We start from the raw sequence: 13296 nt of genomic DNA, 5'->3' as shown, positions 1-13296 counted from the left end.
TGAATAGATATCACAGAAAAAGCACCTTGGCAAAATACAACCAGATTTTAAATTAAAGCTCTTATTTATTCATCCTTTTTGAGGTTTTGTGTCTGCAAGCCCTTTTGATTTTGTATTTGATTCCTGTCCTTTTGGTTTGTTACTTGGTAAAGTACAGTGTCTAGTGCTATTTGCATTCATTTTACTTTCCATATTTATATAGCAACCAAACACTTTGGGTGGTTTGCAAGTAAAAAATCAAAGCAATAAAATGTCCAGAAAAGCATTTACAGTTTTCAGGAGAAATCATTTGATTTCTCCCAGTGTTTTGTGGCCAGTTGATCTGAAGTGGCTCACAAGTTAGAAGCCTCTCAAATTATATAGAAATAGGTCCAGTGTTTTTTGTGCAAGAGGTATTTAAAATTATGGGGTGTTTGTGGGGGACGGGGGAGGAATTTGCTGTGGTAACTTTGTAGGTTCCAATTCAATAGCCTCATACATGCCCTAGGTTGTACTTCAGCATCCTTCTGTTTAAGCAGAAATGGGATTGGAGAGTTCTGATAAAATCATTACCTCTGATTACAAGCTTGTCCTTTCTCTTCCCTTCCTCCCTCTACTCTGGCATTTTCAGTGTATGGTAAACTTTACACTATTTTCAGGTTTATCACATACTTGTGTGCTGTGTTTTTTTGAGGGGTGTGATCTGAAGTGCCATGAAATGAAGTCCTTAATTTGGTATGGAGAACCTTGGACACATCCAGCTTTGCTGGATTCTTTGAATCCACTGCATGCCGGTACTAAATTAAATGTTTAATACCAACACTCTGAAGTGGGCGCAGAAACAACTGGAAATCAGTTTTTACAGAAAGCATTGTCAATATATGACTGTATCAGCCAGTCCTTGTGGGCAATCTTGCCTCCTTCTCTTCAATGGGATGATGCTTCCAGACCACATCCCCATGTACGGTACATTGCAGTAAACCAAATGGATAAGTGTAGCTAGGCTGTCTGTCCAATACAATGGTATCTCTGGTTACGTACTTAATTTGTTCCCGAGGTCCATTCTTAACCTGAAACTGTTCTTAACCTGAAGCACCACTTTAGTTAATGGGGCCTCCTGCTGCTGCCGTGCCGCCAGAGCACGATTTCTGTTCTCATCCTGAAGCAAAGTTCTTAACCTGAGGTACTATTTCTGGGTTAGCGGAGTCTGTAACCTGAAGCGTATGTAACCCGAGGTACCACTGTAGAGTTGTAGTTGGTATTGAGTCACAGAGCCCAGATCACCCTCAATACAGTGGTACCTCGGGTTACAAACACTTCAGGTTACAAACTCCACTAACCCGGAAGTAGTACCTTGGGTTGAGAACTTTGCCCCAGGATGAGAACGGAAATCGCGCACTTGCGGCAGGAGGCCCCATTAGCCAAAGCGAGCCTCAGATCAAGAACGGATTCGGGTTAAGAACGGACCTCCGGATCAAATTAATTTCATAACCCGAGGTACCACGGTATATGAATCTGATAAATGATACTTGAAAGCACTCACAAGTGTTTCAGAGAAGTAATATTTATTCAGATGAAACTGGCGATTTGTCCCATCAGCAGATATTGGCTCAGTATCCAAGGTAATCGGTTGTCATGGGGAGATAAAGAATTTGGGTTTCTCTTGGAGGTTTAATGTTGCCAGCCAGTATCTCTCAGCTCTGGTTCCTCATCTGTAAAATTGTAACAATAGCCTATATGTGGGGGCTCTTAACAGCTGCTGAGCTTTCTCGGTTTATTTCCCCTATTCAGTCAGTTCAAGATGACAGTTGTCTGCTGCTGCTGCCCAAGGATAATGCTGGAAGTTGCTGGTCGTTTGGGAAGTTGGGGCCTCGGTTTGATTTATTATCAAGCTATATTGTAGTTGTTATTTTGGGGCATTTCATTGCATAGTCAACACTACGCCTTAAATACATTAACTGAAATGGGAGATGTGTATGATATACTTTAAGGAATTATTCACAAGAGACACCATATAAAAATTAATGCTTTAAAATTTACACACTTTTTTCTGATATACTTTACATTAATTTTAAATTACTTGTAAACAATATACATTGAAATGTCAGATCTTGGCTCATAGTGCAGTTGCTGATGGTTTTCTGTTGATTCATTGAATCTCCCAACTAACCTACTCTGGGAATTTTAAAATTCTTAATCATTAATGCTTACTCACAGATGCAAACATTGTTCTGCCTTTATTGATGGAACAAATTTTACTTTTAGTGTTTGATTCTGTTGCCACTTATCTGCATGCACATGGAAACTTTCTAGCTTCCCGTATGCTCCATTGCATGAGGAGTTGGTGCTAAAGGGGGGGGGGATCCTCCATATGTGCCATGCTCATATAAGTACTTTGCTTATGTGCATGCTTACACAAATGTCCTCTCTGTATCTGGCATTTGTTTGCAACCTAAGAATTAAATAGAGATAAATTGAACTCACATGTTAAAACTTAACAATAAGACATTGTCAAGAAATAATTATTATGCAAAAAGTGCATTAATAGAAATAATTTATGTACCAAGTGGATTTAGATAAACTGAATAATAAGTGGTAAAGCTAATGGATGATGTTTTGAATATGATCCTTTAAGTGTAGCCTCTGACCTGGTTTTAAAGAGTAGTCCTGTGATTTGAAATATTGCCATCTGGCAGTTATATTAGGACAACCTTAATGACTCTCAAAATGAAATTGTTAGGTTTGAAGATTTTGTTTTTGTTGTGTATTCTTGGGTAATACTGGAAGCTTAAAGAAAAAATAAAATAAAGCATTGGTTAAAATACTGCTTTTGTTTGCTAACGTAGATCTGCAAGGCATCTTTTGTATACCAGCTCTACAGGAATTGAAGCTACCGTCAATCACGTAGTCTATTATGAATGTATAGTGATTGATAACTTAATGGTAAACTTCTATATGTGTAGTTCTTGAGTGCTGCATTTGTAATTTTCATTAAATGATAAAAATTCATTAAATGATCTACAAATTGGGAAGTGTCAGAAAGTTACCAGTTCATAGAAATATTTACTTAATTGACGATGCTTGTGTGTTGTATACAGTTAGGAAGCTGTTGTCCTAGCTTCCAGGGGAGTCCAGGGGAAAGGAATAGATAAAGGAAAGGTGAAGCATAAATAGCAGTGTTTCCTGGTTGATCAGACGAATGAATGTTCCCTGGAATTTTTATATATGTTACCCCATTCAGCAACTGCTTGACCCGCTTAGCCTATTGCTAAGAGGTTTGCTGGATTTTATGTATTGAGATGGGTTAAATAATTGATTGCTGAGGAAATGAAATCCAAGGATTTTAACCAGCAGAGGAGCAAAAGAGGAAATAGGTGTTGGAAGAGGAGCAGGTTAGCCCCTTCAGTAGAATACAGACATTCCCACAATCATGACCACCACTGCAAGAGGCAATAGCTACTTTTATGGTTTTAAGCACAGGAGGGATCCATCTAGCAGCCTTTCTAGAGATTTGCATCATTCCTCTTGTGGCCCAGTTTTTAGGCATCTAGAAGAGCATGGTCATCATCCCCAAAGTCTCAATCTATTACTCAATCCAGTCTCAAAGTCTCAATCTATTACTCAATCTACACTTACTCAATCCAGTAAGTGTACCGAGTAATGGAATGGCACCCCTGTCGATGCGTTTCCCTTCTGAGCTAGATACTTCTATCATCTCTTAAAACCAGGAGAAGGATGAGTGGTAAGGGTTCATTAATGCACTTGCTGCTTGCAGGTCCATCTTTTAACATGGCATGTATAATGAGAGGAAGAATGCTCACACTTCCTTCAACTCTGGCAAAGGGAGAGGTGGCACTGTTTTCTGAATGTCTGCAAGGTTTAATTTTATGGGAACAAGCCCTTGCCTTTCCTACCCTTTCCAGCTGTGACCTCCTAGGGCATAGAAGTGGTCCTCTCTTCCTTTAAGGTAGATGTAAGCTTTTGGTTGGTTTAACACTTTCTCCGCAAAGTAGAATCAGACTAGTTAGAGGGAGGGAGCATTCAATTCTAAGGTTCATTTCTGCTTCCTCACATAATGTCAAGCCATGGTTTTGTGTTGCATCTGAACCATCACATTGGATGCAAGATTGCTGATGATATTTTTTATGTTTTATGTGTTTACTAGTGGGGATTTTAGTGATTTGCCTTGACTTTTTAAAACATAAATTACCACACCCTAAACTAACTAGATGGAAAACTGAATTACGCATTTTAGAATAAACCGTGAAAATAGACAAGAAAAAACATTTCTTTCTCAGGAGACAAAAGGGCAGTTTTTACAAGTGGAAAAGCACCACCTCCTCTTCAGGAAATTCCTTCCTTCCTTATTGACGCTTTGTTATGGCTTGGAAGCAAGGTTGTTTCAGAGTTCTGTGGTAATTATTCCGCTATTTTTCCTTCTCACTACCCCACCCTAAGCACTGTGCCCCTTTCCTCACTGGCCCAATGAGGGATTAGGGTTGGAGGAAACATGGAGGGACCCTTTGTTACAGGGTTTTAGGCCACAAAGGAAAGTTCGCACCCAACACTTCCTTTCCCCTGAGCTAGGAGGGTTGGGGCTTGACAGTTGAGGCATTTGGATCCATCGTATCAAGAGAGGAGTAAGTGACAGTGGGAAGAGATGGGACATCTCCTATGGTTGAGATAGGTTATAAAGGCACTTGGTATTGAAATTTGTAAAAGAGGCCCATGGAAACTGTTGAACTGACATAATCCCTGAACTGAAGTAGAGTTGTCTGTCTGTCTGTTGTAGTGCTTTCCACACTTTGGTAAAAAAGCAATCCGTATTTCTTAACGTGTAGATTCTCAAATATATGGTGGGGGAAATAGGATGTGAACCATTTTGCTGAAAATCAGAATTAAGAATGGAAGGAAGATGATGCAATGTTGATAGATTGCAATGTTTACCATAAACCATGTAAAGTTTTCTATCACTTTTTAAAGACTTGTTTCAGTTGTATTCCATTATGGAAATTGGTAGGAAAATGCAAAGATATATTTAAGTACTTGGCACAAGAGTTGTAGCTGCTTTACTAAATCCTTTTGCTAAGTCACACTTGGGAATTATCAAATTATGAATGTAAGTTTTTATAGCCTAAGAAGTGTGAAGAACAGTTGGAAGTCCTTGTGCAATACTTTCAAGTACACATGTTGTACAGAAGTTAATTTTTTAACTTCTTGTAAGGAGCTTGACTCCTTACAAGCATGGGGAAGTTGGCAGGTCATGTGCAAGCAGCCTTCTTCAACCTAGTTCCCTCCAGAGTAAAAACAGTATTCAAAATATCTGGAGGGTACCAGGTTTAGAAATGCTGCTGTTCAATTCTCCTTCCATGTGTTGACCTCATTTTCACATCTAATTTTCATGAAGGAAGATACAACTTTTCTACTTGCATTCCATCTTGTATGAAATTGCTCCCCCCTCCCCCGTTGCTTGGTTTTACTATAGAATAGTGTGGCTGGTATATTTTAGCTCTTAGCCAATATGGTTCAGAAGAAAAACATAGTTCCATGTACCCAAGGGAGGTTGTGGTTTTTGTTTTTCAAACAGCAGGCCACCAGGCCACCTAGGAAGACACTTTTGAAATTGAACCAAAAGTGGTTGTTATGGGCAAGGGTCTACTTATTGAAAGGGGGAAAATCGCACTGGGCATGTTCCAAACCCTTGGACATGTCTAAAATAGCTCTTTGGATCTCAGCCATGTTGTGCTAGTCATAATTCAGCATCCAAAATGGTTTGCGTGTGCCCAGAAGTATGTCAGTTTTTGTTTTGTACGTTTCTGGAAAGTTGTCTTTCAGTGCAGTCTTATACTCCAGTGGTGGCTAATCTGTGGCCCTTCAGATGATGTTGGACTTGGACTTCTATCATCCCTAGACAGCATTACCAGCATAGAGAACTACAGGTTAAGCACTCCAGCTATACATGTCTACTCCATTAGCCTATTGAGTTCAGTGAGATTTACTGTAAAGGTGTAGACTGCTAACCTTTCTGGCCTCACAGACACATTTGGGATATTAGGAGGACCTATGCCTCAGATCTGTTTTTGCACCATGGCAGTACTGAGCTGATCAGTGGTTTAATGGTTCAGCCAGTGGAGACAGATGTAATCTATTATTTGATTGGGTGAAGGATAGCTTATGCAGTTTCAAGAGCATCCATTTTATGAGATCTGATGTGATTGTGCATTTGCATCCTTTCTGATGCTCTGTCCTTCTCGTCCTGTGGTACTCCATTCCTGTCTCTCCACCCCTGCCCCTGTTGCTCCCTTCCCAGTCTTACCAGAACAGTCTTATTTTCTTCCTGCCCTCTCAGTCATTCTGCATTCAGATTTAGCTGCTCGGATGCCAGTCAGCGCCTTGATAAAGCAGTTATGGAAGAGGAAGTGGGAGAGAGCATCACTCTTCTAGCTTCTTCCTTCAACCTTATGTGCAATATTAGCTACCTAATATTGAAACTAGAAGGCTAGTATAGAGGGTGGAAATTCTTAAAATAACCGTGTGAAATTTGTCCTAGCTGCTTTTGATTTTGGCGTCTAAAAATACTTCTGTGGAAGAAAACTGCTATATTGTGTTTATTTTTGAAAGGACTTTTACAACACTATCACATGTATGTTTATTGAGAACTGAATTCTACTGTGTGCTATAGGGCTTGCTACCAAAAAGAGGTATGAAGGCTCAGGAGGAAAAAAAACAGCAATGGGAAGGAGTACCCCATGTTTTTTCTGAGACTTCTCCAAACTTTTCAATTGAAAAAATGGAAATTTATGGGGATTGCTGTTGTTGTTTCAAAAAATGAGAACCTGCTTGTTCTTTGGCAAGCAGGAATTATATTTATTGCCTATTAAGAATAATGCACGATGCAAGCTCCCACTTGAATGGGTTTAAGTGGAAGCAATTCCTTCAGAAAGCAGGCTTGCATTCAGCAATGATGAGTTGGTTGGTGCTTATTGCTGGGACTGGCAGCCCTGTGAGATCTCGTGGGAACCTCCCAGAGCATTTGCACAAGCATCTCAGAGCCCGGCAAACTTTTTGTACAGGGGAAAATTGCGCAAAATAGCTTTATTTAAGTTATTCACCTTACTTACCAGGCTTTGGGAGGCTCTGAGTTCTTGGGTGTTGTGAGTAGTTCTGATTTTGCTTTTACACTCAACCCCTGGTAGGATAATCCTTGCATAACTTATGATTGCACTGTACTTAAATACAAAGTCTAATTTAAAAAGCAAGTTATTGTAACAAGGTTATTATATGTTAGGTGTTCAGTGCTGATACTGGGGATAGTGGACTGCCAGTAGTTATGAAAACTTCACCTCTCGAACACAACTGTTACCCTCTCAACTAGCATGTTTCCTCAGTAACATATTATATTGCCCAAATATTTAGCTTTTGATTGCCTCTTTGTGGGCATGCCTTATACCCTGTTAAGCATTGGCCCAATGGTTTTGATGGAGGATTTATTATTATTATTTAAAATTGTAATAGCACGAGTAAAGATACTGGATTCATTTAAAAGCAGTGGGTTTGGACTGCATCTTGTCTGCTGTCACACAGTCCATAAAGCTAAATTGCTTGTGGTCAAGTTAGACATGAAATGTTTTAAAGCAAAATTAGAAGGAAGGTCCAAAAAGGACACCAAATAGTTAATGATGAAACTTCATTACGAAAGTTAAAACCTCTTTTGTAGGAAAGGAGAATTAATTCCATAGCATATCAAGCAGTAGTGCATGCATTTCCCTATGCTCATTTATGTAAGGCTGCTAGAATTTATGTTTAGGATTATTGCTTTATCTTTTAAGGGGTATAGACCTTGGAATAGGAAATAATGACATTGAAAGCAAAGCATATCTAGAACTGAACACATCTGTTAGGAAATTCTCCTTTCAGCAATTCCTGCGCAAGAGAAATTTCTGTTGGGTTGTATGTAGTGGACAAAGCTACTACTGCATCCCTGCAATATAACAAAGTAGAATCAAATATTTTTTTAAAGAAAGCTTTTCCAGGTTCTTCATTTATAGCAGCCCTCCCAGCTGAGTGCCCCCAGATGCTGTTGGACACAACTGTCATCCCTGATTACTGGCCATGCTGATGGGAGTTGTAGTTTGAAAAGGCTGGATGTATAGCAATTCACCTAATGCAATTTCCTGATGCACCTTAAACACTAGCGTTCATTGTACCATATAACCTTTCATTGGCTTACATTCCTTTTCATTAGTGTAATCCATGAAAACTTAGGCCATAATTAATGTCTTAGTCTTCAAGGTGCCACAAGATTTTAGTTGTTTTCACCTAAATCCAGTTGACGAGTGAGCAGTTCTTACGTAACATTAAACCACAGTTTAAAATATAAAGTATGGTTTAATGTGCACAAGAGCTTTGCTTCCACCACATTTCTGACTGTGCCACACAGGGAGGGAAGCAAGTGAACCCTAAACAAATCAAGAGTCTTGTGGGTCCTGTGGGCTCATCGTTTGTTTCTCTCCAAAGAAACAATGAGAAGTCAACATGTTATGAGTGATAAGCATTTCATGGAAACAAGGCTTTGACTTGTTTCCTTTCTCTCATGTGGCATAGTCGAGAGTGAGGGAAGAGTGAATTGCTCATGCACATTGACTATAGTTTATTTTGTATGTGTTGTATACGACAAAGTCATACTCATTTAGGTCAGTGGATATGACACTGAATATGACAAGTTCATTGAATTCAGTGGTTCTACTCTTAGTATGACTTAGTTGGTTTAACTTTTTGTGAACCACACCAATGTAACATTTGCAGTATAATCCTATGTCTGTCTGTTCAGAATTAAGTCTCGTTGATCTCAGTGGGACTTATTACTAAGTACGTGTATAGGGTTGTTGCCTTGATTATATTTATTGCATTCTTTTTTTGTTTTTTGTCTATCAAGAAATCTCCTTAATTGTGAATTTTCTGAGTTCTTGTATGAATAAGCCTTTCTAGCTTTGAGGAAGTACATACACTTCCCATTTGATGTACAGAACCTTTTTTATCTGTACATTGCTGAAGATCCCAAGGTTATGTAGCATTCTGGGTGTGCATTTATTCTTCTTCAGGTGAAAAGGAATGAGAGGTGAAAAGGTTTGGCTATTCCATTCCGGATGCCACTGGGCCTTGTTTATACTATTACAAAGCAAATGCTTTTATTGCAAGATAGATGAGTGAGGGCCAATATATCTTTGAAACAAAGGTGACAATACAACAGCTAGTCAAGATTTCAGAAGCCTGGAATGTTAGGAATTCAAGTGCTAATTAAATTGACCATGGTTTTAGAATTTACATATTCTTTCTTTCTCTCATGCACCATTTTGTGAAGTTTCAAATTTGGGGATAGTTTTTACAAGTCTAAAAATAATGCCACCATATTTAAACAGTATGATAGGAGACACAATATTCTTGAAGCAAAGCTGTTTCATGTGTTAAGAAATGCTTCAATGTGCCAAGAAAATACTGTGAAGAGGAGCGGTTTTTTTAGTAGTATCTCTTCAATTGACTCTTACTGGTGAGCATAAGGTATATAATTATTTGTAGGCATATAATGAAATTATTTTGTGATAATTGCTTCTTACTATAGAACTCATTTTGACCTAGTAATTTTCAGAGATGTGTTATGGAGTGTACATTTTTTGTGTTTAAATAACAGGCTCTCTCTCTCCATCCCCAGGAGTCGAAAACTTCAAATCAGAAATATCCCGCCACACTTGCAGTGGGAGGTAGGCATTCATCTTTGTTTTCAACCTGTTTTAAGAGGATAAATTGGTGCTTTGTTTTTCACCTTTTGCCTCTTTCGCCCTCTCCCTTGTTTTCTCACTCCTTTTTCTTGGTCTTCTAACACATGCAAATTGTTGGCAAGAGCAATTTTGTTCTTTGAAGGATAATTTGCAAAACTGAATAACAGAACCTTCCAAATATTTCTTAACAGCTGCCGTTAATGTTAGGCAGTTGGAGATATATTTAAGGGTTCTACAGTACATTTTCAGGTGACTGGCAATTTCCTGATTCATTTTATGTCTTAAAAGCTGATCTGAGCCTCTCTTCTCTGTATAAACATTAACATTTTAGCAACTTTTAGAAATAGAAACTCTCTACCTTTTTCTTGTAATTCTTTTGCCACTAGTTATTTCCTCAGCAGCACATCATAATTTCAGAAGCTCTATGATAACTAGGTAACAGAATATAGATTTTTGTAAAAACGTGTATTTTTATTTGTGCCTCTTAACCTTAGTATAGGGACGCGGGTGGCGCTGTGGGTAAAACCTCAGTGCCTAGGACTTGCTGATCGTATGGTCGGCGGTTCAAATCCCCGCGGCGGGGTGAGCTCCCGTCGTTTGGTCCCAGCTCCTGCCCACCTAGCAGTTCGAAAGCACCCCTAAATGCAAGTAGATAAATAGGTACCGCTGTATAGCGGGAAGGTAAATGGCGTTTCCGTGTGCGGCACTGGTGCTGGCTCACTAGTGCAGCTTTGTCACGCTGGCCACGTGACCCAGAAGTGTCTTCGGACGGCGCCGGCTCCCGGTCTCTTGAGTGAGATGAGCGCACAACCCTAGAGTCAGTCACGACTGGCCTGTACGGGAGGGGTACCTTTACCTTTACTTTTTAACCTTAATATGCCAGGGACGCGGATGGAGCTGTGGTCTAAACCACAGAGCCTAGGGCTTGCCGATCAGAAGGTTGGTGGTTCAAATCCCCGTGATGGGGTGAGCTCCCATTGCTCAGTCCCAGCTCCAGCCAACCTAGCAGTTCGAAAGCACGTCAAAGTGCAAGTAGATAAATAGGTACCGCTCTGGTGGGAAGCTAAACGGCATTTCCGTGCACTGCTCTGGTTCGCCAGAAGCAGCTTAGTCATACTGGCCACATGACCCGGAAAGCTGTCTGCAGACAAAACGCCGGCTCCCTCAGCCAGTAACGCGAGATGAGCGCCACAACCCCAGAGTCGTCCATGACTGGACTTAACAGTCGGGGGTCCCTTTACCTTTTTTAACCTCAATATAGTTAAATATAAACAAGCCCCTTACTGCTGCAATTTGATGACACACACATGAATTGTATAAACAACTGATCAAGCAGAGGTTTGTGTAGAGAAGATGCTCAAGAACTGGCAGTATTTTTAAAGCCAAAATTAGTGAATATATGTATATTAACTTACAAATTTTGTGCCACTCTTTAGTATAATATTTCCAAGATGACTTTTAACATAAAAGAAAAAAAATGCTTCAGTGAATTAACAGAACATTTCTCAACAATAAAACAGCAGATAAAATAACAGGATTAAAACAACTTGTAAAATTTTTAAAGGCCTGGGGAAATAAAAAGGTATTTGCTTGATGCAAGAAGGATATTGAAAGAGGTATAACACAAACCCCCACCTCACCCTTCAGGGAAGAATTTGCATGTGGGGTGCCACAACTATAAAAGCCCTTTCCTTAGCCACTACCTGTGTGGCAACTTCCCTCAATAAGGATGGGAGTGATGTAATGTGACTGGATTTCTTTTAGTGTTTTTAAAATGTACACTCTCTCTGTCAGAACACTTGAAAGGTCTGTTATTATCTCTTAATAACAAGCAGCAAGGTATGACAGTTATGTGAAAGGAGAATTTGTCCTCACCCAGAGAATCAAAGTAAGGATGAGGCACTTTCAGAATAAAACTAGAATTTTATTTACATACAGATGATGAGGGTTATATCTTAATAATTACTCTAATAGGCACAACATAGGGATGCGGGTGGCGCTGTGGGCTAAACTACAGAGCCTAGAGCTCCTGTTGTTCGGTCCCAGCTTCTGCCAACCTAGCAGTTCGAAAGCACGTCAAAGTGCAAGTAGATAAATAGGCACCACTCTGGCGGGAAGGTAAACAGTGTTTCCATGTGCTGCTCTGGTTTGCCAGAAGAGGCTTAGTCATGCTGGCCACATGACCCAGAAGCTGTCTGCGGACAAATGCCAGCTCCCTCGGCCTATAGAGCAAGATGAGCACCACAACCCCAGAGTCGTCTGCGACTGGACCTAATGGTCAGGGTTACCTATACCTTTAATAGGCACAACACTTTGTTTCAGATGCATGTTCTTTACAGAGATAGCTTAAAATATCCTTAAAATTAAACCTGTCTCTGAATTGACTAATGACTCTTAGAACTTCTTGTAGGACCTTTACCTTACCCTCAGGGATACAATCTGGGTTGCCCTGTCTAGCTAATCCCTAATTCAGCCCTAACAAGGCTCAAAACAGATCCCTATATAGGCACTTACCAAGTCCTAAATAACTGACAAACAAGCTCTATTTGAATGTTTAATGGTTCAAGCTCACTATTCTTTCCTGATTGGACAAAACTCCTCCCAATCCTGATTGGTTTCTGGGCCACCAGGAGGCTGACCCAAGGTCTGTCTGTTATTACAACCTGCCTCACCTTAGAGAGCAAGATCTGGAACAGGCAGGGTTATGCCGGAAAAGGCTTTGTCACTGACACCTCTTGGCTTTCTAGGCTGGATCTATGAGCATTCCCCAGACTTCAGAAATGATCCTTTGGCTGGGGCGGGGTGGTGGTGGTGGTTACAACCCTGTCTGAACACAGTGAACACTACTACCTGAACCAACTGCCCACTAACTGTAGTCACCATTTTGAATGCACAGAGAGAAGAAAGCATATCTGTTCCCTTTTGGGGTTACCAGCAGCTAAATCTCAAATTAAATTCATAGTATAAAACATGGATGTTAAATCTTACTTAATAGTGATCCACATTTTGTAGGTTTTTCTACAAGTTTATTCAAAACATTGTCTCTTTAAAAAAGATATTTTGAGGCAGCCAGCTTGTACCGTACTAAGAAGGACTTATTTTAAGGACTGCCTGCCGTCCCTATCGTAACCTGCCTGCGCATTGAGATCAGCCTCAGAGGCTCTGCTTATGATCTTGCCTGGCAGGCATGAGAGATGGGGCCTTTTCTGTGGTGGTTTCCATGTTGTGGAACTCTCTTCCCTCAGATCTGCATGATCTCTGCACTGTGGGTTTTTAAAATGGTGTATAAAAAGTAATTTATTTTTATTTATATATATATATATATATATATATATATATATATATATATATATATACACACACACATACATACACACACACACACACACACACCGTATTTTTCGCTCTATAAGACGCACCAGACCACAAGACACACCTAGTTTTTGGAGGAGGAAAACAAGAAAAAAATATTCTGAATCTCAGAAGCCAGAACAGCAAGAGGGATCACTACACAGTGAAAGCAGCAATCCCTCTTGCTGTT

General features: G+C 39.9%; 1 protein-coding gene across 4 annotated transcripts in view; it reads left to right on the top strand.

Annotated features, from left to right (window-relative positions):
• Nucleotides 1–13296, top strand: part of IGF2BP3 (insulin like growth factor 2 mRNA binding protein 3) — a 69537-nt gene that overhangs the window by 19557 nt on the left and 36684 nt on the right. For all 4 annotated transcript variants that reach the window (XM_028750493.2, XM_077937009.1, XM_028750495.2 and 1 more), the window contains exon 3: nucleotides 9689–9737. In XM_028750493.2, coding sequence (XP_028606326.2) covers nucleotides 9689–9737 — 49 coding nt within the window. The remainder of the gene's footprint in view (nucleotides 1–9688; nucleotides 9738–13296) is intronic.

The sequence above is a fragment of the Podarcis muralis genome, chromosome 12, assembly GCF_964188315.1.
Source record: "Podarcis muralis chromosome 12, rPodMur119.hap1.1, whole genome shotgun sequence".
NCBI classification, from domain to species: Eukaryota; Metazoa; Chordata; class Lepidosauria; order Squamata; family Lacertidae; genus Podarcis; species Podarcis muralis.
The sequence above is the reverse complement of the archived record's forward strand: the minus strand, read 5'-3'. Positions and strand labels throughout refer to the sequence as shown.